The sequence below is a fragment of the Aythya ferina genome (assembly GCF_964211825.1).
Source record: "Aythya ferina genome assembly, chromosome: 13".
NCBI lineage: Eukaryota > Metazoa > Chordata > Aves > Anseriformes > Anatidae > Aythya > Aythya ferina.
The window spans coordinates 6,763,543-6,790,105 of NC_140311.1; the positions used below are offsets into that span (position 1 = coordinate 6,763,543).

General features: G+C 39.2%; 1 protein-coding gene across 3 annotated transcripts in view; it reads left to right on the top strand.

The window, feature by feature from the left end:
- FGF13 (fibroblast growth factor 13) overlaps window positions 1–26,563 on the top strand; it is a 228,174-nt gene that overhangs the window by 106,976 nt on the left and 94,635 nt on the right. The window contains exons 1-2 of one of the 3 annotated variants that reach the window (XM_084535179.1): window positions 10,545–10,593; window positions 13,705–13,872. The exons of 1 other annotated variant lie outside the window; for it this stretch is intronic. In XM_084535179.1, the coding sequence (XP_084391305.1) occupies window positions 13,707–13,872 (166 nt within the window). In that variant the 5' untranslated portion in view covers window positions 10,545–10,593; window positions 13,705–13,706. Of the gene's footprint in view, window positions 1–10,544; window positions 10,594–13,704; window positions 13,873–26,563 lie in introns of those variants that run through there. One more of the 3 variants, XM_084535177.1, reaches the window with a different exon arrangement.

A 26,563-nucleotide genomic window follows, 5' to 3' on the forward strand; every position in this document is an offset into this window, starting at 1 on the left:
AGAATTAGAAGCAAGAAGTTTTTCAAAGAACTAAGCCTTTGAAAATTAATTTTTTATTCAGTTTAATTTCATGGGTGCACAATTTCTATTACACACAGGCCAATTGGGTTGCAGTAACTAAAAAAATATTTATTTCAAGTGTTGTAATGTGTTATTTATGAATGAATTATAGTTATAATGATTCACTTACAGGACTATTGTGACAACAGTACCTTATCTTAAAAATGGGAATTTACAATATGAAATAGTTAATTAACAATAAGAAAGAGAGTGAATTGAGAAGATGCATACAAATTGACAGTAATAACAGAATAAAAGCCAGGGTTTATATGGTTTTGAATAACACAAACTGAGAAGTCATAATGGAGGAAAGAAAGATTTAACTTCCACAGAAATTTAGATAATAGTCTGGTTTCTGCACATCTCATCTCTCATTGAAAAATATCTTAGACTTGCCAGGCCTGGTTCAGAGAGAATTATGGTTGTAAAGTAATAAATGGGATCCATTGCAACTGTGCAAGGACCAGTGGATAACTTAATCCTGCATGGGACTTACTTGGCAGTATCATAAAACCTTTGCCAGATGCAAGATAATGTCACATAAATATTTAAAGCTGTAATCATGCCACACCACATTAAAAGATGAGGAAAAAAAAAAAAAGATTCTGAAAGGGAGTTGGTTACTTTCAATTTAAATAGATCATTTAAACCAATGAAAGCAGTGATTCGATTTTCTATATAGATGTGTGTTCACCTGACAAGAAATGTAAAGAGGGCAGACAAAGTCCTGTGGTTGTGAAGTGGTGGAGAGAGAGTCTCAAGTGGGCTATAAATGCTTCACCAGCTGTTCTCTGTTTCCAGCTTTGTTTTCCTGAGATTTTGCAATTGTGGTGCTACCATGTTGTGCATAGATAGGGTGCTGAGAAGTTTTGTTTAAGGCATGGGTAAAAGTTATTCCTTCAGGATATTGCTGGGCAGTGCTGGGCATGCCTGGGTGATGAGGTTCAGGAGAGTGCTTCAGCACCAGAGAGCACTTGGTTAGGTGATGTGCTTATGCAAGTTATGTCCGATTACATTTTGATCCCCCAAAAGCTTCTGTGGAGCTCTTAATTACTTCATGTCTCGTGTTCTGGCTGTTTACTTTGCTTTAGGGCGTATACTGAAAGGAATGAATATTGAGATTTTAGCCTCTTTCTGCCTAAAATTTCGTCCAGATGCCCATTATTTTCACTTTTCTGAGAATAAATAAATGAGATGCAGAGAGCATACAACATGTCAGCTCTCCACACGGCTTCTGTTTTGCTCACCCACAGCTATTTCAAGTGCCCTTCCAGGCAACTGCCCACAGCGGGACACTTTGTCTAGACATGATGTGAAGCTAAAGCCGTTAGTCAGACTCTATTAATATGTGATATGCAAAACATTCCTGGAGAGAAACTTCAGCATGGATCTGTCAGATTTGACCAAGGGAAGCGCTCTTTCATTGTCTTACCTGGTGGGAGAGAATGACTTCTGATGGGTGAAGGCAAGGTCTGAGCCCCAGCATCACGAGCAGCCCGACCCAACACGGCTGTGGGAGCTCTCTGGCAGTTGAGTCAGCTCTGGTGTCAGCTCCTCAGCTGTGAGACACAACAATTACAGCAATAATTTGAGTCAGAAAATTGACAGAACCATTTAATGAATGTGAGAGTGACAGTGAGTCATCTCTGATCATTGTGTTTAGCAGCCTGAAGATCCACAGGCACCCAGGACAGCCTCGATTCCTTGCCTGTATGACAGTTCAGGACAAGGAGAAGCAGCTCAAAGTCACTGTCTCCTTCCTCCCAGAGAGGGCTTTGTGTGGATTTGATCCCAAAACACCAAGGCAGTGAGAGTTAGGTCCTGTTACAGACAGTGGCTTGGCTAGTGATAGCATCTCTACTACATGCAGCCCTTAGCCTGTTCTTAGCATTGGGGCACAGCTGGTGTGTGTAGCAGTGTCAATTGTGTAACTGGTGTGAAATGAATAGTTAGAGCAGACTAAAATGCTAATAAAGTTTTACAGAATCTCTTTAGGGTTTCATTTCAGGAGCAGAGTACATTGGTAATACGGAACTTACAGATTAGTAGACTTAAAAGGAAAGGAGAATTTTTTTTCCCTACCTGCAATAACCTTATTTCTTAAATGAATTCTTTGAGAACTTTCTGTTCTCTGGCAGTCACTTGAGATGCAGTGGAGTCGTGGGGGCTAATATTAAAAATACTGTAAGTGCTTATGTAGCACACAGGGCAAGGAGCAATAGAAAGACTCCTACCACCGGTGATTAGGAACTGTGCAAATACTGCTGAGCATGCTCTTTGCAAAATTGAACTGTCCAAAGCAGCGCAATGCTCAGTAATGAGTGTTTGCAGGACCTACATACTCAAGCACTTGTTTTGACAATTGTATGGGACAAATCTTCAGCTATTGTAAATCGCTCTGAAGCTTTTCTTGAATTTTTGCTATGTAACTGGGGATGATACTAGTCCCATCCACGAGTCTTGGGCACTTACAGCAACATAAAATCCTTTCCACATTTTAAAGTGTGTGAACCAATGTCAGAATAAATGTTTTAATTTATTTTGAGCTATGTAAAGGCCCAGTAGGCATAAATATGGTAATAATGTGAACAGCGATTTGTCTCTAATAGGGATGGTTTCAAAGCAGTACAAAAAGTGATCGTGGTATCCCTAGAGGCAGCTCCCCAACTCCAGTCTGTGGTACACAATGTCTTTACTCAGTTTGAAAGAGCAGCTTTCTCTTCCACTAAAATAAAAAAAAAAAAAAAATGCTTGCTACAGCCTAGAACACTAGAAGCTAATTTATAGCTCAGTACTGAAATAATAACTTTTTTTCTGAAATTGTCTCTACTAACTTCAATATGCTGCTACAAGCCAGAGGACTACCATAGTTACTTCACACACTGGAATGTGAAATGTGACTTTTTTCTTAGAGCTCTGCTGTGCTTGCTGTCTTGAGTTATTTTGTCATTTACACTGATGAACAACGATGCAAGCATATTATGCAATGTGGTGTAAATATACGCAAACAAAGGCAATGAACACCACTGTTATTTCTGCTTTACCAGAACAGCCTTACCTTGATCATTTTGCCATTTGTTTTCTGAAAAAGTTCATTCTGAATAGTTTATTGCTGCTTGAATGTTTATGGGCGCTCATTTATGCACTGAGTAGAATATTCTGTTGTAAAACCATCTCCTATGTCTGGCAGAGGATGGTAGCTGTGCATGTTTGTGAGGTGGCAGCTGCCTGGGCTGGAGATCAACTGTGGCAACATTTGAATTTTGTGCTAAGTTGTGTGGAAATGTGTGCTGGTCTTTAAAAGATGCATTTCTTTTCTACTACCTCTTCATCATGCCATTTTTGTTGGTGACATGTGACTCAGTTATTGAACAACTACAGGGTATGTTGGCCTTGGACAGACATTTTTTTAGCAGAACAGCAATTTGCTAAGCCAGGATTGTTCATGTGAGTTATTTACAGTTTGGCTTAAGCAAGTACCCCTTGGTGGTGGTGGTGGTTTGTTTGCTTATTCTTTTTTTTTGCTAGCTTGCAAACACATGATATTGAAATTCCTTTCAGATCAAGTTTTGCACTAGAGTGCTGCCCCTTTTGTGTGCCAGGTTGTGTGTGCAGCCATCTCGATATACCTGGGGGTACACAGATGTAATCTCAAATATACTCCGAGCTATGCCAGCAGCAGCTTTCTCAGTTTATCTTCCCTCACTGCTGACACCTGCTCAGTGAATTGAGTGGCTGTGTGGAACCAGGGCCCCTCTCTGAGCGAAGGCAGCTTAAAACAGTAGGGGGAGGAAAGACAACCTTGTAATGGCATGCTTAGACAGCCTGCCTTGGTACCACTGCCAGTGTGTGCATAAGCAGGGCAGATTGGCTTCCCTATTTTGGGGAGATGGAAGGTCTTGCTTATTCATCGCCTGCTTGCAGATGATGCCAAAAACTGTCCCCGCAGTTCATTTGGAGAGGGAGGAGCTGGTAGCATCATACTTGCTGTGTTGAAGGTAGCTCAGGTTTTTGCTGTGAGCTCCTGTCTGTTCAAGCTGGAATAAATGGACAGTGAAAGTCTTCATCATGTGTATCCTGCTCTGCCAGGGTGGTGTCATTAACCAAGTCACTGCGCATTTACTGTTCACATCAGGGCAGCAAAATCATTCCTGGTGTCAGTGACCCAGAGCTGATCACTTCTTTAGATTTCTCTTTCATATGGTCTTGTCCAATGAGTTGAAAGACACTAATTTATACATGAAGTAATGTATCATATTAGTCAATCTTTATGGAAATCATAGCAATTCTGGTGCAATTAGGCTGCTAGTACTCAGTGGCTGTGGTGCCCACTATGTGTAAGCACCAGAATATTGTAAAAAAGGAAGTTGGGTGGTTGAAAATGGACTCAATACACTGAATATGCAGCTGAACCCTGCAAGCATGATCGTTAAGGTGGACAGTAGCGGGAAAACAGGTAGTTTAATCTTTTGCTGATTTGGCTTGGTGCTGGCTAAATCGATTTACAGTGAAAAGCAAAACCCCTCTGTGTATGTGCAGCAAGTTCATTGTAACCATGCTGTATAACAGTGATAGTGTAATTGTACATGGATTTGAGTAAAGCCCAAAGGGATTTTTAGGTAAGGGGGGAAGGAGGGGGGAATGCTCTCAAGCACAAGTGTTAAACCTTTGCCAAGTGACGTTTCAGAAATTTGGTTCTTTTATTTCAGGAAGAGGGGAGGAGGAAAAAAAATCAGTATTGTGAGTATTGTTGCACATGACTCTCAATCGATACTCCATTCAAGTGGATATAATGACTTAACACTACCTGGGCCAGACAGGAAAAGAAGTTGGTTAATTGTCAAAATACTTGAGGTGCATTTTTCAGTCACATCTTGGGTGTTAGAGAGCTGCTGGCTGGGGAAAGTGCTCCAGCAGAGGTACTACCCAGGTAAAGAGAAATGGTAGTGCAGGCAGAGGTTTCTCTGGTCGTATGCACGACTCCAGTGAGACTACAGTTAAGTAGTATTTTAGAGGTTAAATAATTAGCTGCAAAACTTCTTGGTTTGCAGAAATCACTTGTGGATGGAGGTAACATAACTAAAATTTTAGCATGAGAAAAAAAAACATCATGAAAAAGCTATTGTCTTTCATTTGACTGATTTAAAAACAACGTGTGTTTGTCTGTATACAAACCCAACTTATATATTTTTAGCATTTAAATTATTGGGGGAAAAAAAAAACAAAACAATTCTTAAAGTGAAGACTGTTGCTTAATTGCAGGTAGAATAGATGGTTTTCTTTCTCTGCAATGATTTTTATGCCATTCATGCAGCAGCTGTGTGTGTGGCTCAGGCCAGAAGCAGCCACGTGGCCTTTGGGCAGCAGTGCTGAAGCAGAGCAGTGGGCAGGTGCCCAGCACCTCCCGGGGAGGCGGCAGTGCACTGTGCTCCTCTCCCTGGTATGCCGAGGGTTTTTGCTCCTGCTGATTAGTTTTCTGCGCTTTGCTTTGAAAGATTTCCTCTGGGGCCATTTCTCAGAACAGCTCTTTCTGTAATGGGTTTGAATTTTAAAACACTTCATTTCTTGCCTCCTTCCTTTTGTTTATCCACAGTAAATGAGGCAAATAATTGGGAGGTGTCACCTGTCCCTTCATGAATGGTGCTTCTGTTCCTGTCCCCTTCTTCCAAGCAAAATGCCCAAGAGCTGCAGTAGTCGAGAGCCTCTGAAACAGTCGTTGAGGACTGTACTGCTACTGTTCATCTCCTGTTTCCCAGGAGGTACAGCTGATCCTTCTTTCAGATTTCCAGGAGGGATTCAGTCTTCTATTTGAGGATATTGTTGCCTTTTGCAGGCTCCTTTTCCTTGTTCTGCTCTTCCAGTATGATTCTGATTTATATTGGTGGTAGTTTTTATGTTGTTTTTTTCTTTTTTTTCCTTTTTTTCTTCTCCCTTCACCTCAAGGGAAATTTGTCTCCTTTGTAGCCCTGGTGTTGTCAATAGATCCTCTATAAATAGCAAGAAAAAGCTACAGGCGTTTCCATTTCTGTTGTCTTCCTTTGTCATTTGAAGCTATTCTCCTAGCTCCAAATAGGGCTAGATTAATAATTAAATTCTTATTAAAGTTGCGTTGCACAAAAACATTCTAGTATTTCATAAATAGTGAACTACAGCTCTCCAAAGCACTCTCATAAACTGTCAGCTTCCCACTCATCACTGGACCTTTCTAGCAGTTCCCTTACCACCTCCTTCTCTGGTTGCTTGGTTTTCACCACAATGTGAGGATTTTCTCGTAGACACAGAGGCATTCCTTGTTTTTTCTCTGGTGCTTTTGATGGCAGCCAGAACTTGATATGAAGATGCCACGTCTTTTGGTGACTGTGCAATCAGGATGTGTTGTTCAGCTTCTGAAGCTGCCCAAACAGCAACTGCCGTTTCAGTGTCCTCCCCTGAGCCCACCCCTGCTTCTCTATGAAGTGTCCCTAGTTCTCCATGAAGTGCGGTGTGCTTACAGCTCTGCCATATGCCGGCCCATGTGCCTGTGGCTCTTGATACGCGTTCCAGAAGAAATGAATAGCGCACTGTAAATTACTATCTTGTCTGCACTGGTGCATGGAGCAGCCCACCTGTTTGAAAAGCAGCCAGCTTGCGTTTATTTTAGCAGATGGGGAAAGCAGAAAGCCACTCTGAGTAGGCAAGGAAGCAATATTTGTTCATTCAGTGGCAAGCGTGGCAAAGTGGTGAACTGAGCTGCAGAGCTGAGTACGAGTGGGCACACGTCTTGCGTAGCAAAACTACAGATCCTGGTGGCTGGGGAGGGGAAGGCAGTGGTCTGCCCAGTGCAGAGTAAGTCGTGGACATTGCTTAGCCCTTGAGGAGCAGGAGCATGCATCTTTATCACAGCTCAGATGCTGGAGGCTGAAAGCATCACCAAGCAGCATCTGGAGAGGAAACTGCTGTTCTCCCAGACTGGAGTAGGATAACAGTTGTAGGCAGCTGCAACACTGAAGAGTGGCCGGATTAAGTTAATCAAAAGCTGTTTGTTAGTAGATGAATGCCCAGAACAGCTAGGAAATTAGGCTGTGTGCGGAAATGTTAGTGCCTTTTCCACAGGGGAAAGAGCAGACACATTCTTAGAATTTATCAAGAATTTTTTGATGTTGGATGTCATTGTCTTTATTATGCACAAAGATCTAAATACAGTCTTATCTCGTCTAGTCTTTTTAGAGGATAACAGCATATTACTGCTAACAGTAAATCCAATTACTCTTTTAGGTCAAGTGGGAGCATTTTGTGCAAATATTTTTGGAAGATCTAAAAAAATTATTCTATGTGGTTGACCCAAAGAGAACACATCAGAATTTTTCAGCAGATCAAAAAGTTTAGAAATTCCTACTCAAACTGAAAGAAACATGTTCAAAAAGGCATTCAATTTTGATTGTAAGACAATTTTTTTATTTTTCAAAGTGAAGATATTTCACAATGGGAAGCAGTTTCAAATTAGAATAAAAATGCTTCCTAAAATCATCAGTGAAATATTCTCATATGGGGGTGAAGGCAGGCTTGTGCAAACCTTAAGAATTAATTCAAAATGAAATGTTTTCCTTAAAGCAGGTTTTAACTACATTGTTCTGGCTCACTTTGTCTGTTCCTGGTTCTCTAATAAGGACTTTATTGATAGTATAGGGAGTGACTGTGCAATAAATACTGATAATCCATCTAAAGCAGGGAGGAACTCTGTCTTGGACAGGAGAAATCCACCTGTGGATGCACTGAAGTTGATTTAAGTGGGTTTTGTTCCTGTTTTCTGGGTGTCGCAGTTGATAAGCCAAATTCTACCTTCTGCTTTGCTCATGCTTGCCCATGGCTAGCAGGAGGACTGTGTCTTTCCATCCTCTCCTGACACCTTATACAAAAAGAATTTCAGCTCACTGCTTTGCTTCAGTCCAACAGTGCAGCCTCCAAATAGGATTAGGATTTGGCAGAAATCTTTGGGGGTGCTTGTACTGCAGCTTCTGCTGTGCTTGCAGCAGTTTGGGGCTGTTTGGATGAGATGTGAGCCAGCATGGTTGGCTGCTGGTGCAGGAAAAGTGAACAAAAATGATGGTTGATATTGGATGGTGAACCTGCCCAGTGGATGGGTAACTGCTGTGACCTAGACTGCTCCTTCATGTATCTGAACCAGCTAATTTAGTGAATATTTAGGAATCTCTGCCTTATGCAGCAATCACAGCAGGGGCTGGTGGTTGTATTTGCCATAAGGATTATTACTTGGACTCCACTAGTAAACTCTAGATATTCCTGTGATGCTTATGCTGTAAATAGGAGTTTATCCTCCCTCTTCCACCAGAGAAGAGAGCTCTTAGACTGTCTACTGTTGAATCTCAAAAGCCTCAACTCCTAATAACCAGTACAATCTAATTTAGATCAGTAGTATGAAAAGTCATTAGTTCAGGTAGTAAAAGTCCTCAATTAGACAAGAAATTTGCTTTCCCAAGAACGTAAGTATCTGAGCTCTTCCAGACAGCTACTACCCATCTCAAAATTTATGCACTTTTATGCATGCCATAGAACTGCCCTTTTAATATCAATTCAAAAATAAGCACAGAGAAATAGTTGCCAGAGAGGAAATTTATGGTATTGGTTTGAGAACAAAAGACTAGGTGCTGCTTCCCAGCAAGAGGAGTGAATAAATTGTGCTGTTGGCAACCTGTCAGTGTCACAGCCTCTGTCCAGCAGCAGCCTCCAGATGTAATGAGAGTTCTGTTCAGGTGGAGCTCTAACTTTCAAATATCGTCTAAGGAAATTCAAGGTAAAAGTTACAATTTCCACAAGTTATTTTTATTTATTTGTTTATTTATTGACCTTTGGAATTGGTGTGTTTCTAGTTTGGTGTCTGGTTTTGGTCATGTATTGGGTAGAAAGGAGTAGGATGAAAGGAGTAGGACTCAAGAAACAGCTTGTTGTGATTTAACGTTAGCAAATGTGGCAGCTTGTATTTCTTGTTGCACCTACCTTCATCATGAAAAATTGTATATCAGAGTTGACCAAACTTAGAAGTTGTAAATGCAAGATGAAAAATAAGTTTGACTTGTAACACTAAAGTCCCAGGGCTGTTTGGTGAGAGCATTTCATTGGGATTTTGGCAAAGCTGAGTGGGGGAATTAAATGGATAGACTACATTACCATTATGTGGATTTGAGTGTATCACAACCCCACAATAGAATTTTATTTTTTTAATTATCTTTTAAGTATTTTTGTGCTCTAAGTTCATTATATTGTTAAGGTGGTTAATAAAAATCACTTCAGCTTGGATAAAGCAGGGAGAAAACAAAGTGGCAATGAAAAAATGAAAAGAAGCTGAGGGAATTGTTCTCGCATATATACCTGAGAGCTTTTCATCAACTACTTCAATGAAGAAAATGTTATTACAGAAAAATACCCCACTTTTCTGCCTATTCCTTGTTTTGCAAACACTGACTTTAATCAAGCTTTTTTTTTTTTTTTTTTTTTTTTTTTTTTTTTTTTAAGGTTTGTCCTTTCAAGGAAAAGAAAGCAACCTGACATCTTACTGTTTTCTTCTAAAAGGGGAAAAAAATAAAAGCAAACCATTTCTTACATAGCTGTAAACATCCTCAGAGCCCTAGGTGAATTCACTCCTGACCTTTCTTTGTTTTCTGTGGGTAGGGGAGGCAAAGGATGAAGGAGGTGCTCAGTGAGCATTGCTATCGTGTTCTACAACACAACCTGACAGGCAGCAGCCATGAGGTGTGTGCTGCTCTTCGTATTGTTCTTCCAAAAGAGTTGTGTTGGGGGAATGCTTTTTCTCTGTGTGTGTGTGTGTGTGCATGCCAAAGAAGGGATTTTTCTTCTATTTGTGGAAGTGTGATTTAAGAGGCTCTAATACTGTTCATGGGATGAAGGTCTAGTGTAGAAGTGTGATTTCAGTCCCTCTGAAATGCCAGGAAAAAAAGTCATCTACTGCAAGTGTAAGTATCTTGAGGCTCATAGCATGTAAAACTAATCAGACTAAAAAAATAAATAAATAAGGGAACCTGAAGGAGGAAAACCATGTCACAGGTCATTCAAGGAGGGAAGTCAAAACAGATCCCTGGAAGTACAAAATTTGTATGTTAAATTGTGTCATCTGTACAGCAAGAACAGCCTAACAGGAACAGGGAAGTGCCTGGTTATTAAGACAGATTCACCCTATGGTTGCTACAACATTTAGTTAGCGGAGCTGACACCTTTCCATGTAAAGACTAGGGAAAAATGTTTCTGTACAACTTTATTACACTCTGAACTATATCAGAGAATATTCAGTGGGAAACAGAGCCAAGGCCTATGGACAGACTTGATGTTATGGTTTCTGGCAATTCTAGACATGACTAAAATGAAGTTGGACATGAAAGAAAGACATAAAACAGCAGCGTTTAGCTGGTGTGTTTGTATAATACAAACATGTCTGAATTTATCTTGAAAAACATCCCAGTGCCAGCGGCCATATTAAAGATGGCTTTCCTTTCCATCAAGAAGGCTTGTAGGAGGAAGGAAGTGAGTTTTATTTATTTTATTTATTTATTTGTTTGTTTTTCACACTGGCTTGTGGTCAGTAAGTGTGTACTTAACAGTCACTTACTGACTGTGAGTGTAAGCATATCCTAGGTCCTGCAATTAGCACAGACTCTGTAATGAAGGGAACCATAGAGAAATCACAATGTCATCTGCTCCACATTGCACAGCATGTAAATACCACTTCGGATTTTTGTTACTTCCCTAAAAAGTATTGCCTGTTGTCTACTGTGGTGTATGTGTGATTGCTTCATGTATATGATTTTTATCCCATTAGCAAAATCATACCAGACTCTTTGGTGATATTTCTCTCATTTCTAAAGGGTTTATTCACAGATGTTGAATAATGACTCTTTTATGGTTATACACTGATTATTTTTAGTCCTCAAAAATGGACATCAGGTTTTTGGAGGTTTTCGCATTATATTCTTCTGTGTGGCTGAAATTTCCCTGTGGGCTGGTTGTTTGCACCCGTAGCTGAGGTCCTGGTGCTGTCATTTCAGTGGCTCCATGAGGGTGCCTGGCTGTCATCATAGCAGGGAAATGAGGCTTTGGGGTTAGGGTTTTTTCCTAGTTTTGTTATAAATTCTCAGTCTGACTTGAGGCCATTCATCATGTTAAGAAAAGGTTTTAGCTGTTCCTGTCAAAACAGTGACATCAATTATGTTACCCATACATCATCCCGGCATTAAGGCTTTATTAGAGCTGTGGTTCCTAGTATTTGCTCCAGATGTCAGTGCTATGATGTTCCTCAAAACCAAGGCTCTGCTACTCTGTATTCAAGTAACCTGAGGTGTGTTTGCTGATTTCAACACATTCTCCATTTATTGAAGGTGTGGCTCTCTTTATGTCTTTTTCACAAATAAGTCTGTCTGCAGGTGGTCAGAGTATGTGCATGACTGGTAAAGGACCAGTTAAACTGGTAAAGGACCAGTAGTTCATTCTCCTCAATGACCCTATTAAGCAGCTGCTAACCTGCTTTATGCATGTTTTTTAAAATTATTATTTTTTTAATTGTTTTGCAAAAGCGGTGATCCAGCACCACACAGCATTGAGCCTTGTGATTAATTCCCCCAGCTCCCACAGCTGAGTGGGACTTCTGGAAGGACTCTGCCTCTCACAGGGTCAGCCCAGGGACGTGCCTCTTGCCTGAGGCTGCTTGTGACAGTGGGACACGCCAGCTTGTTGGCAGAAGGTAGCTGTGCATTTCACTCCTGCTGGCTGTTCATGTTTCTCAACACACATTATCCCTGCAAATGTCAGAGGGACACGCCGTAGGCTTCCTGCACTGTTGACGTCAGTGTCACTGCACACAGCTCACTGGTGGCTTTGTGCAAACTCCAGCCATAGCAATGTCTGCGTGGTGACTTCGTGGAGGAGTGACCCATCAAGGCTTGTTGATCTTTGGCTCGTCTTGAGTGTTAACTCTTAGTGATCATTCCCAGCAAGTTCCCTTCAGTCTCTGGGCTGTCAGTATGTTTCATGAATGCATATGTAACCTTCAAACAAGCCCAAGTAATACTAGTATTGTTAAGGGAGCAATTATCTGGTGACCCAGACCTTGTGCTCCAGTGACCTACTACTCTTTTTTTTTTTTTTTTTTTTTAACAGCTCGTGCTTTTCTTTTAGCTTATACATCCCTTTTAATGACACTTAATCCAGATTATTAGTCTGTGTTACTGGCGCTGTGTGTAGTCTAATGAAGCAACAACAACTAAGGTGACAAGTGTCTCATACAGATTAATGAGGTCTTCAATCAAGGTGACTGCCCACTGTGGAAAGACTATCAAGCTGAATCACTTACCTCCTATACATGATTTTTACTAATGTCTTTTTAATAGGAGAATAAAAGAAAAATCTAGAGAATGAAAATATAAGGGGATCATAGTTGTTTGAAGGGACCCATGTTTAAATTGATCTGACAATTCTTAAAAGTGATTATTCATTTGCAGATATTTAGGAAACAGTTAAATTGCTTGAATTAGCAGCCAGCGCTTCTAGAACCAGATAAATTTATATAGTGCTGCTACATCTGCAATTATAGGCTAGCTTGTCAGTGGTTACTTTCTCGATCTTTGGGATTTTTCTTAATCTTCGGATTTATTTATTTTATTTACTTGCTACATAGTTGTATAGTCTCAGCTTAGTTTTGGATGTAGTTCTATAGCTATGCATCACATTATGCATAACTAGTAGTGGTTATAGACTGTCCTTTCAAAAAGCATTTAATTTTTGTTCTTTAGAGATGATCTGTTCCTTAAAGCTGTAAGCTGAGGGATCTTGCTGTCTCCACTATCTAAAAATTGAAGCCTTAATAGTGGAAAAGTGTTTTAATTCTTTCTGGTAGTGTAATACTTTGAGGTAGCTGGAGCTTTCTGTATGTTATTCATTTTATCTTTTTACCATTTAATACTCTAACCCCATTCAGAAAACATTTCAGACTGCATGTCATGTACATGTATATTATTAATGGCAGTATTGACTTAAAAGATCAACTTTAAAAGATGACTTGCTGTTTTACAAGAAAACCATCATAAAGACTAATGTGCTTTCTCTTTGTACATCTACTTTTCTACCCATTGAAAATAATGATCAAGTCAAATGTCACTGGATTATTATCCTTGCTCTGAGAAACTCTGTATAATTACATATCCTGATAAAGGCATGTTCTTTTTATGTTGGGGAATAGATATACTGATGTTGCATTACCTGCATATGCAGAATTATTAATTCCTGATGTTAACATAGAGATCGCCTATGGTTAGGCAATAACAGCATGCTTTTTTCTTTTCTTTTCTTTTTTTTTTTTTTTTTTTTGGTAAGAGTTATTCCACTATTTATAAAAGCTGCATGAAACAATGTAAATTGTTGATGTTTATGAGAAGAATTGTTTATGAAAGTAAATATTTTCCCCTCACCCCTCTATCATCATGACTAAGATACTTTAACACTTTAAATTGTATTTTCTTTCCTATAAACCTTTTTTTCCCCTCCTTTCTTCCCCCAACCCTGACATTATGTAGTTGATTTAATTCTCCAGATTGCTTTCCTCAAGCTCTAACTTGAGTTCATTTTGTTATGTGGTGACCACAGTTATGGATGACGCTCCCCCTGGCACTCAGGAGTACATTATGTTACGGCAAGATTCGATCCAATCTGCGGAATTAAAGAAAAAAGAGTCCCCTTTTCGTGCTAAGTGTCACGAAATCTTCTGCTGTCCACTGAAGCAAGTGCACCTCAAAGAGAACACAGAGCCGGAAGGTTTGTGGCACTATGGATCCATGTTCTGTTTGTTTCTATTATTTTTATTTTTCCATGTATGTCCCTAGAATGTGCTGTGTGTTTTCCAGCCTGTGTCAGTGCAGTGCAACTGATGCAGGAAGCGTGATGCACTCCATGTCCCCCTTTGCTTGCCTGTTAGTGTCTGATTCAGCTATCACGGGACACTATATACAAGCTATGTACTAGATGAGAAGTAAAATGACGCTGCTTTTTCTTAAATAAAGTTTGTTTGTTTCAGCTCTCATCATTACACACTGCCCTTTTTTTGGCTGCCAAAAGTTGCTTGCTACTTAAACAGCATCAATTCCAAGTCGGTTCTTTGCAGTAACGTTTCTGAAGCTGCACTTTGCTGAAAATAATGGCACTTAGGCTCAGATTCGGCTTGTCCCCAACACCTTTCACTCCATAAGGCTTCTGCATAGCGCTAGAGAATGCTCATGACAGCTGTACTTCAGTAAAGCAGGATGAAGTTTGTATGTAATGCACGCCTGGTTGCATTTTGGAAAATGAAATGCATGCAGAGCAGAAAAAATAAGCAGAATGTTTTCTTTTTCAGATAAAGCAAAGGTATGTTTTTTTCTAATGCTGTGTTAACTAATATGAAATTATTAATGAGGTATCAATATCTTTAACTTGTTAGTCCAGTGCATTTAGCTATTTTTTATTATATTTAAAGAAATATTTTCTTTATTGTTCCTTATGTGTTTTTCATTACTGCCTCCATATTCCACATGGTAAGGCTTCTACTTTTTGCAAAAGCTTCAGTATCTGCCAAGACAAGCAATGCTACTGCTGGTAGATGTATTTTAAGATGAAATATTTTGGGGAGATCTGTGTTTTTATTAAAAAAAAAAAAAAAAAAAAAAAACACTAAAATGGCATTTCTCATCTCACCAGAAATATTCAGTCTGACACAAACACTGGTGTAAGGTGTGGGGAGAGATTTTTTTTTTGTTTGTTACAGTGATGTTGCAGCTGAATTTTAAAATTGGGTTTTGAAAACATGACATCTAATTCTTCTCAGTTCTGGGGCTGACTTGGGTTTTGATTTTGTAATTCTGAATTCAAAAAATTAAAGCTGAATCCCATAGCAGTCTTCTGGATTAACAAATATAATGAATTTCCTGTCAGCTGTCAGGATTTCTGTTTGTGAGTAAATTATGAGCCCAGAACTGCTCATGTAAAGATCTCTAGGAAGATGATGACAACTGAGCTGCTAGAGGTGCTCAGCAGCACTGGCAAATGATATTTTGTAAATTGAAGGTTCTGCATGAACTGTGAAGTAAAGGGTATTCTGTATCAAACAGATTTGGGCTCTAAAGTTGACCTCATTGACCCATATACTGTATTTCACATCTCCTTTGTGCTCATGTGGAACTCCAGCAGAAGCTGGTGGTTATTTCAGTGGGACTTACTACTTACTGACAGCTGGATTTCTCCTAGTGACTAGCTCTTAGCTACTATCATTTTCAGTGGATGAAACAAGTTACATACTAATGGCGTGTTCAAGAGGAAAACACAGTAAGTGGATTTGTGCAAGGCATTTTATCTCCAGACTGTGAGTCTCCTGGGGACATGGTTTGGTTCAACACTGAGAATTTCAGGATCTGTTGGGAGAAGCTTGCAAGGTACAGGCTCAAAGTGAAGACCTAGAGAGCATCAGTTCTGCTGAATTGTTGCCTGAAAGCCAACAGTTGTTCTTAGATTCTCCATAAATCTCCATACTCTCTATCCCCAGCAGCTGTTACTCCTTCCTCCATGGCATATGGTATTGTTAATCATTCTTACTGAAAATGTTTTGTTTTAAGAGGAACACTTTCCATCTTTTACTGCAGTATACGAGGATGAATGTTTCTTCCCCTTCCCTCCTTTAGCCCTCCTTCTCTCCTCCAGGAATTTTGCATCACTAGACAAGGCAGAAGAAGCCACAGCCACTTGCCCCACAATCAGCTGACTTTATGGGAATTCATACAGATATTATTTGAATGGAATTTTTATGTTGCGTGATTTCTACAGATGTTTCTGTGAAAGACACTTTTAACATAAGCAAAATACTTGTTTAAGAGTACTTTTAGTCTCTCCTGCAGCTCAGATTGCCTAGGGTCTTTTTCTTTGAAATCTGCAAATGGTTTGGCAATGGTGTTAGACCCCCCTGAAAGGCTGACGTGTGTCATCCTTAGAGGTTCATTGGCATGAAGCTGAAAAAGTATGAGTATGAAATGATATAAACTGAACTATCAGTGTAAACACAAAAACAGTCTGTTGAAGTCAATGGAACAGCTGGAAGAAACCCTATCTGAACACCTTCTAGTGAGAACCCAACAGTCAACAGCTCAGTTGTGCCATGTGGATGAATGATAAAAAGAAAAAAGTTTAAACCTGTTATCATAATATAATTTTCACATTTTTAAAGGTATGGGAAGGTAGCAATTATGAAACTTCCATAATGGCATTTTAATTAGATTATGTGAAACATTGCAGACTTGAAAGACTCTGCAGTGAATATAAAAATGTACATTTTTCTTCTTTACCTGCTGAGTAATGACATAGGAACACAAAGTAAATCCTGCATGTTTCTAGCATTACAACTCATCTAAATATTTTATTTAGATGATAGATTTTTTCTCTATGCTTTTTAACCACACTTTCACACAAGGTGAGTGCTTGGGCCATCTCATATATCACTTCAGCATTTGGATCAGCTAAGCATGTATGATGATGTCAGGTAAAAGATTTTCCTGGCTTTTTGTGGGAGTGTTTGGAGAATACTATGTGCTGAAACACTTAAACAGCACCTCATTCTAGTATTTGAAATAGGTTACCCAACAGATTTATTTCTAGTATCTCAGACTCATTTCTAAAAACAAAATAGATCCTTATTTCCTAAATTAACTTGTCTTGGTTTCTTCTCTTCCTGATGCCCAACCTGCCTGCAGACAGTCTCAACATTTTTCACAACACCCTTGTGCCTCAAATACGCAGCAAAAAAGATTGGGGCCTTGTATATTCGATATCAACCTGCAGGACATATAACTGTTCTTGGTCCAGTAACTATGGCAAACACAGTCTCCTTTTACATCTATTAGTTAAAATAGAAGAATGATGGGAAATTAAATATATATATATATATATATATTTATATTATCTTTCCAAAACGTGGAAATTTCCATTTGTGCCCCATGCCAGTTGGGTGACATCTGGATTGCTCTTCACATAGGAAGCTGCATTTCCAAATGCTATGAAAAACTCTGGACTAAGTTAAAAGATGAACTTATGCTTCATTCTGCATCATTTCAGCTCTGTTTTCTTAAAGTCATTCTATGGTTTACAAATGCTGTGGATCTCTCAAATGCAATAAAACAAGAGGAGCTGACATCCTTACCTGGATGCGAGGTCCTGTGGGCATTGAGCATTGTTTACAGTTACATTGAAGCTATAGCAAAATACAGGGTGTTTTTGTAGCTTCCCTTAAGCCAGGAATACACTGCTAGCAGGAGAAGGGCCATCTGAAGTACATTTTGCAGCTATTTGTTCTCTTAAATAGTTTAAACATAAGCTGCTGCTATCTGTATAAAACATGGTTACATAAAAAGAAGTCTGCTCCTGGAAAACTAATTTGAGTTGTATTATTACATCCAGAGGAGAGAAAATAATGAGAGAAATGTTTTTTTAAAAACACCCATTGGTTAGTCACAGTCACATAATCAAGAGCCTTGGCCTTTTGCCCACAGTTCTGTTTTCATGTTGGTTTTTTTTTCTACTTTTTTTTTTTTTTTGATAACATTTAGTCTCCCTCCAGGCATGCATAACCTTTTTACACAAAAAAACAGGCAAGCATGGCAAAACCTGTAGTGGGGAAGGGGACAGGGAAATCTGGGATAGCAGCTGGCAATGAGTAAAGGCAGCTTTCCTCAACCAACAGGAAATCTGATTAGATAGAAAATGTTAAGGATGCTAATGTGAAACAAGCAGCTTCACGGTTGCCCTTGACAATGGCTTGTTATCTTCATCCCTAGCAATGGGATGACTGGCAGAGCTGGTCCCGGGGGCGAGGAGAAGGTAGGACACTTGAGCACATTATGTGGGAGGCTGGCTTTTCTGCCTGCTCCATGTGCACACGCTGTTTTGTCACCAGCAGAAATTCAGAGCCTTTATGTTGTCATATTGAATGTCCCTTTGGGGCTCCAGGCATTGTGTCAACACTGATAGTACTGTTACTTGGCACGCTAATTATACACTTTTCTTCTAGACCAAATCAGGCCTATTAGCCCAGCTCCCCGATTCGCTTGTGTTAATACATGTGTATTTCTGCATTTTAGAAAATTAAAGAAAGGGGAGGAGAACCTGTATTTGGAATCATGGAGAACTGTAAGACACTTTTAACTTCATATATTGTTCAGATCTGTAAAAGGCTTTGTATTCCAGTGGAGAATAATAGAGATGAGCAATATGAAATGTAGGTACGGCACTCTGTGCTGATCATGTCTGAGATGTTCAGAGCCAGAAAGCTTAGCCATGAGACACCACTGAGGAGGTTCAGGATCTGTGCTGCGGGTGTGTTCAACCTCGGATTTAAGCTGGACCAACAGCTGCCTGAAAGGGGCTCGCTGGTTCAATAAATAACAGCTCCTGTTATGTTAAGTTTCTAAATAGGATCCCATTATGAGGGTTATGCTGACTTGATTTTAATTGATCACATTTTTTAGTCTTCCAAGCTGATTTTCATCATGTCTTCATCTTTCAGAAGGTGTAAAGGCTTTCTGAGGTGAAAAGTGAAGACTTGCTTTCCCATTTTCCCAGGCTCTTGCCAGTAGGAGTATATAACCCTTTCCTTCTGCAGATAAGTAGTCTTGCCTGGAGCAGTTCAGCCCTGGGATGGAGTAAGGGAGGACAGACAGTCTGCTATTGCTTCGTGTTGGGCCCTGCAGCCCTCAGTGCTCTCATCATCACCCTTTCCCTCAGCAAAGCCACCTTCTTCCTCCCAGTAGGAGGACTGAGCACCTCTCAACCCTCCTTCAGGGAACGTGAGGTTTTCACCCTGCCTTGCTCCTGAGTTCTGGCATTGGCAAAAAGAAACAATGTGCAGTGCCTGAACCTTGTCCAGTATCAAATGAAAATAAGCTGTGAATTCTGTCTCTCTGGAGTTGCTGCAGCTATGGGATCATATCTGTTATGAAGAATGATCTAGAAGAAGTGACAGAGACCACAAAAGCCAAAGGTCTAAAGCTGCGGCAGTTAAAATGGCTTTTCCCCCAAGAAAAAGTAACTTTGGCTTGAGTGACTAAGTGACAACCTTCTATTTCAGGGCATTGGGAGGAAGTGGTGACAACAGCACTCTTATTTTCTTCAGATGCTTAGTACATAAAGCAGAACAGCTCCGTTCTGTGAGTGGCTGAGCCCTCTTGCCCTGATCCTCCAAAGCCTTTAAGCACATGATTAACTTTAAACATTTGAGTGCTCCCAGCAGAGTCAAAGGGGATGGGATGTATTTAATGAGCTTACCTGAACATAGTCTGGGCCTGCCTTGGGTTCAGGCTCAGAGAATGCAAATCCAGAGTAATTCCACCAAAATCCAAGATTTACTCAATATTTACTTGTCTGCAAATGAGATCAGAGCCCCATTGTAGTTTAATTTTATTTATTCTTTTCTTACTCTTTTAGGAATTTATATGGTCCTTATTGCTACAACCATTCTTGCTTGAACATGCTTATCCTCACGATACTCTTGTGAAGTAGGAAAGTTCAATGCTTCCAGTTAGAAAGAGGGAATTGAAAGGTCTGATCCTCAAAGCTATTTGGACATCTCATCTGTGTTAGTATCAATAACACCTCCTACTGAATCGGCTGAGTGTTAAGTACTTAACTATTCATCTTTTGAAGTTTTGGGAGTGTGACATGCCCAGCTTTTGGACTGTTCTTTTGACTGCTGGACATATTCTTTAGTGCCCAGGTGTTTCCTGATGTCTGTAAAACACAGTCAAATTTCAGTGTTGATTTCAGTTAGTGCTGATTTTCCAGCATCCTTTCCACCTGATTTCTTGGTGACTGTCCTCATTGAGTAATCAAATGGATGGTCCCAAATCTACAGATAACAGATAGATCAGGAAGGCACCAAAAGTTGAGGAGTCCTCACAATACTTCTGTCTGCCACCTCACCTGGCCACAAGTACCAAGTTGGAAATTAAGTGCTTTTGGTTCTGAGTTTTCCTGGTGAAACAACACAAATGTGCAGTTCTAATTGTGACGTTAGCCAAATTCACACTCTGTAGTGTCAGAGAAGGTTAACTAAGTAATGGCATTAAGAGTAGCCATAGAGCTTTTATTTCAAGACCGTGGATTCTAATTCTCAGACTGGAGCTGCCCTTACTGCCGAGCAGGTCATGACAACCTAAAGAGAATTCTTACCTACCTGTGCGCTCTTAGGGGTAAATCTTTTATCTATGACATTTGCTATTTTGCTCTAATCTCAGAATAAATATTCATTATGGAGACAGTATCTGACACTTAGCATATCTAAAGTAGGATATTTAGACCAAATGAGTAACACAGATGTGCTTTTCTCATCTCATCTTCTAAAGGACTCTTTGAGAGCTTCAAAGAGTGCTCCTTTTATGGAGGAAGGCCTTTGTCTTGTAACATTTACATTCCATGATTCTCCTGAGAAAGCATCAGACCGCACTTCAAACTGTCCTCATTTTAAATAAGATGTTATAGTTCTTTATTAATAATAAAAGATCTTTGTACCTTATTCAACTACATGGTCCATCATAATTATTGAATGACCTTTTATCAGTGGTAATGGCTGTAATATTTGAATATTGGCTTTTGGATTGGGAGCATACTAGTTTTTCATGCTGTTCGAGGTGAGTAAAACAGAAACAAATTGTTAAACTTTTTGTCTTCCACTGCAAAGCTTCTTTTCCCAGGATAATCACTTACAAAAGCATTTAAGCATGTCTACACAGTGCAGTGGAGCATACTACAGAGATCCCCTAGCTGATGTCCTGTATCTATACAGCACAGTGCACCAACATGCAACAGTAATAGTTTTCTCAGTGTTTATAATAGTTGTAATAGTTTTCTTAACTTTTCTCCTTATGCTTGACTTGCCTGCTGGATACAACACACCAGTCTCAAGGTTTCCTTCCTTTCATCTTGTAGAAGATGCACATTTCATTCTTCAGCTGTGTTCTGTGCAACCTTTATGAGAAGGGTAGAGGCTTAGCTGTCCCTAGAGCCTCACATCATTAGGGGATGAAACAGTGAGAGGTGAAAAATACAGAGGTGCCTACAGAGGGTGAAAAATGTCTATGTTTCTGAATCAGCAGAACTTACTCCATACAGCAAGCTGGTACTTTAGCATCTATTGAAATTACATCAATAAGCCATCATGAAACTTGTCAGGGCATGGACAGGCCAGTAAACTGTTGGCTAGTGACTTTGGAGATAGGGCTGTTTTCACTGATATCTCCTGCCTGCCTTCACAGAGATCATTGGTTGGAAAGCTTTACCAACTTTTCAGTGTTGTGAAGACAGATTGGCTTGCAGAATAAGCCAGCCATGAAGACACTCTTCAGGACAAGAATCTGGTACTGCAGTGAACACTGTGTTAAGTTTTCTGTCTTTTGATAAAGACATTAACAGCATAAACCACATTTGTGGTGACTGACAGTCTGTTTTCCTGGCTTTCCTCTGAACAGTCAAATGTTTTTTTCATTTCTGCAATAGGTGATGCCAAATAAGAAAGTTGAAAGAATTGTTAAAAATGTAAGGTTTGTTTTAGTGTGTGCCTTTGCTTAATTGGTGCCTGCTCCTGTTCTTCTGCATATCAAGCTTGTCTGAGTTGATAGTCAAAGACCAAGTTTTGCTCTTTAGTTGCTGTTTCTCAGGTAAGTATGATTGATTTCTCCCTCATTGCAGAGAGGTGGCAAAGCTGACATCAAATGTAGCTGGTGTCTTTCAAATATTGTTAGTAGAAAATATTTAGCATTCTCAAACTCTTTTTATGATGAACTATTAATGTTAACCCAGTAGAGTTCGTGTTGTTGGCCTTCTTATGATGTTTAGATTAAACATGTACTAAAACAGTAGCAAGCAAAAATTCAAATGGGACTTGATCTGCCAAATGCAAGTAATCAGTTTCTTAAATCGCTTGAATATTAGATGAATATAAAAGTGGTGAGAAAGTTTGCTGGTCTTTGTACTAATAACAAAGGAACATGCATAGGAAATTACCATATTAACTGAAATATTTCATGTAGTGCATTTAATACATGCAGTGAAATGTACAGTCATTATAACACTAGTTCTGGATAAAAATTTATGGTGCTAATTATTTCAAAGCTCAGAGAAGCTTTAAGTCAAAGCAAACTCTCCTTCTGGTTTTGAAGAATATTTTTTATGATATGCAATTGTTACTGTAGTGGAGGTTATATTTTCTCTAAAATTCAGATGTGTGCTCTGCTTGAAAAATTCCATTGCCCCTTGACAGTTTCCCTCTAAATAACAGACAAGGAGGTTATTTGAAATCACTTGTCTGCTATGTTGTTTAGCCACCTACCTTCAAGGCATGCTGATTAGCCTTGAGGAAGAGTAAGCAGATCACTATAAGGTTCTTGAGCTAATGTGGATTCCTTCTCTTTAAAAGTGATAAACTCATAATGAAAAGTTAGCATGTTGTTTTAAAGGATAGCAATTTCTCTTGCTGAGAAAAGCTGCTGCTTCTTTGGCACCACACTAAGATATATGTTTTCTTAAGGATGCCTGTTTTGAATGTAAATAGTATTTTTCTCACATTCAGAATACAGGAGAATATACTTTAGGATGTAATGTCTGTGGATGTTCAGCTTGTGCATGCTGGTGCCATAGGGAACCCTGAGAACTCTGAGTTTTTAGGTCATTTTTGCTAAGGACGCTTTTGAAGATAAATACAATTCATTTGCTGAAACTTTTAAAATCTCCATTCCTAATGATTTTATTTTGAAAGCAAGTTGCAAATAAGCAGGGAATGATCATCAAGGGGAAAGAGAGACTGGGTGGGAATGCAAGTTACGATAGGAGAATGGGTATGAAGATCAGCAGAAGAAGAGAGGGCACTTTTAACTGTAAGGAGTCATAGTTGTGAGGAGGAGAGTTTGAGATGGGAAAAGGTGAGTTTTGTGAAGGGGAAGAAAAGTCTGCTAAGAGAGTGGTTAGGAAGCAGGTGGTATGGACAGGTGAGCAGAGTTCTTTCAGATTATCTTGTTGGCTGCAGGTGAGCTCCAGAACTAAAAAAGACCTCTCTGAGCTCCAAGAGAGCTGGAGGGCTACTGAATAAGAGAGGAGTTTGAAGTATCTTCTGGATGAAAACCTGAAAGTAAGGGAAATGGCCTGGACAGGACAGAGATTGAGGTTGTTTGGCATCACCCTATGGAGATTTGACCCCATGAATTGACCAGCCAGATGCACTAGGCACAACAGGTTCTTCTCTAACTCCAAATTCACTGCTCTGTGCACACTGTAGGAAATTATTTGATCATCTAAACAGTGGATTATAACCACGCAGGCAGTTTTCCATATCCTAAGCTGAAGTAAGTTAGTGAACTACATTGACTTCTCTAGAATGCTGACAGTTTGCATCTGATCAGGTGTGTTTATGGTCAAATTATTTAATTTGCATATGTGAATGACAGCATGTGTAGATTTTTTTGTCCAAGAGAATGAGAAAAAACATGGGGTAGTACTTGAACAATTTTTTTCATTATATAATCCCTCCATAGGAGAATTTGTACTGCCTCAAAAGAATTGAAAAGGTGCCTTTTAAAAACTAATGTCTCAGAAGGACATCTTTAAAAAAAAAAAAAAAAATATCTCCAACATTCCTGCCAGGTTTAATTTTTTTTTGTTTTTTTAAAGGGTTTTACTGCCAGCTTTTAAAGTCAGCTTGTTTCCAACAGAGTGATGTTGATATGGATTCTGGCCTACATTTTTCATTGTAAGTCCTTGGCCAGACTCTTATTTATGGATAAAATTGGAATTCAGTCAACCCAGGATGGATGCAGAGAGAGTGTTACTTGGCTTCAGGTCAACTTATCATCTGAGTTCTGTAATACATCCCCAAAGATTTCATCACATACATTTGAAAAGTACCAGCGACTGAACTTGGTGTTACAGGAATTCTGTACTTAGTTCTGCACTCTTACAGGAGATCGTCCCTATTCAGGTGCCAAATTCTCTGCCTTTGTTCCTTGGTGGTTAGGTGTTTTATTTTTGTCTGTTTGTTTGTTTTTCATAGCAATCTATCTATATATCTTATGTTCCATGAGTCATTCTATTTCCCTCTGAGCTGATGTCTGAACAATCTATTGTTGCTGTATGAAGTCCACCTTCTTTTTGTTTAGTGCTAGGGAAAGAAGTCTGGCTGGGAGGCAGGAGGAGCACCTGTCAGCTTTTTAATCTTGATGGAGCTAATGTCCGTCAAGAACACTCACTTTTAAGGACATATCTATAGGAGGTTTTTGTGATACGTAGGTCAATGTTTAGAAGGAAAAATGTGTAAATCTAAATTCATACACTAAATTTCTCAAGAGACTTCTGTTGCTGTTAGTTGGTTGGAAAGGAAATTTCAACTAAAATGTTCATTTGTACTGCTTTGATTCAGGATGGGGCTCCAGGGAAGGATCGAGACATATTGACTTGCAGTTGGTAGTTTGAGCAAATTCACCAATAGTTAAGGGCTCATTTATAGTCTCTAAAAATTCAGTCGTGACAATGTTGTAGAGTATGGGATAGTTGATGTCTAATTTTTCCATCATTAGAATAATAGGACTTGTTATTTCCTATGTAATATAACTTCTTCAGATTGGCATAGCACCATTTAAAGTCAATGGATCTTAAAGCTATGAAGCAAAGGGAATTGCAGGAGTGGAGTGAACATTGGCTGAGGACCTGATTCCCAATGCAATGCTTTCTTCTAACTTCTTGAGAGACTAAGTACTCACAGTTGATTTTGTCAGTGGAGCTGGCAAAAGTTCTAGGAATCCTCTGCCTCTCCATTAAGCCTAGCTGCAACAAAGGTCCTATAAAGAGCAGGTGATAATCACTTTGCTTGCTTCAGCTACTCCTAATAGCACTTTTTTTCAGCAGTCTATTGAAACCAAATAAGACGGGAGAAAGAAGAACATGCACATAACTGAGATCTTTTCTAGAACTATGTCTTCTGCAGATTTTCAAGGTGTCTGTTACATGAAAACTTACAAGGGAAATACTTCCATAAAATGTTTCTTATTAAGGAAAAAAAGTGGTGGAACAAAAAAGGGATTTGACTGTATGAGTGTGCCATATAATTTAATTGGATAGGTCACGTTTCATTAGGAACATTGCATTCTATAAATTGATTGCTTCCAGTTGGAAAAATAAATTCAGCTAAGAAAATACTTCTCTCTTTTTTTTTTTTTTTTTTTTTTTTTTCTCCTGAACACTTTTTTGTTGCTGTTGAGTTTTGGAGAATTATCCTATTCTTCTTCCAAAATGTTTTTCATGTTCCTTCTGTATGGGAGGACTCCACTTTTATTTTGAAAAAAGTCATGTGTTTTATTAAAGACTGATGCCCATGTCCACCTTTTTTAATCCCCTCTATCCAAAGATGTATATTTCTTGGGCTGAGAAGTACTTTCCTTGGAAAACAAAAACAACTTTTTTTTCTTATATCTTTTGGTTAGACTGGAAACAGGAAAACAAGTGAAATGTCTTGGTCTCTTACTGCTAGCAAATAATCATCTAATGTAAAAGGTGGCCAAATTACATGTTTCCATGTCCACTTCCAAACATTAAATTCAAGTTATATTGCATATAACAAATGCAGGTAAAGATCTCTAGTCTTATCTCTAAGGTTCATACCTCTACAGAGCATGTTTACTCTGACAGTGTTTGGCATAGAGAAAGAGCGTCAATGCACACTTAGTAAGTACAAGCTATGAATGCAAGAATGGCTAGGAATTTGAAGTATATGAGAAAACGAGAATGTAATTGCATGTATTTTACACTAGCCATATATTTTTCCCCTTGCAAGTCAGGGCTTCAAGGACTGGAAGTTAAAAGATTAACCAGCAGAAACACTAGCAAATGTCCTCTTCATAGAGAAGAGACTGTTGTGCTTGCTGACTTGCACTGGCATAGGTTCAGCTTAAAAAGATTCAACATTTATTGACTGGTAAGCTACCCTGCAACAACAATTGCTGTTGTCCCAGGACAGTGTATTTCCACTTAAGTATGCAATTTCGTTAAAGTAATAGTCTTGGTTCTTATTTGCACCAAGTCATCGACACCTTCTTTTATGGTCAGAAGAAGCTTTTCAGTGACCTTAAATTATTCTTTTAAGAATGTTACCCCACCTTTTAGTTCCCTTTCCACCAAGGTCATATAAACGTCTGCTGTAATTGGACTGCATGTTTCCTTAATAATTAACAAATATTTGAAATAGCTAAAGACAGTCTTGAGCCTTTTTTTTTTTTTTTTTCTGTAACCTCTATACTATAATTAAGTTTATTAGTGTTGAATAATGGAGAGCCAGAAGTATGTTCTCCTTTCTCATAGTGAATGAAGGAAAATGTCAATGCAGAGACCAGAGTAGAATCTGCACAGCATGTCAAATTGTTCTTCATGGCAAAATTACTTGTTAGGGCAATTAATG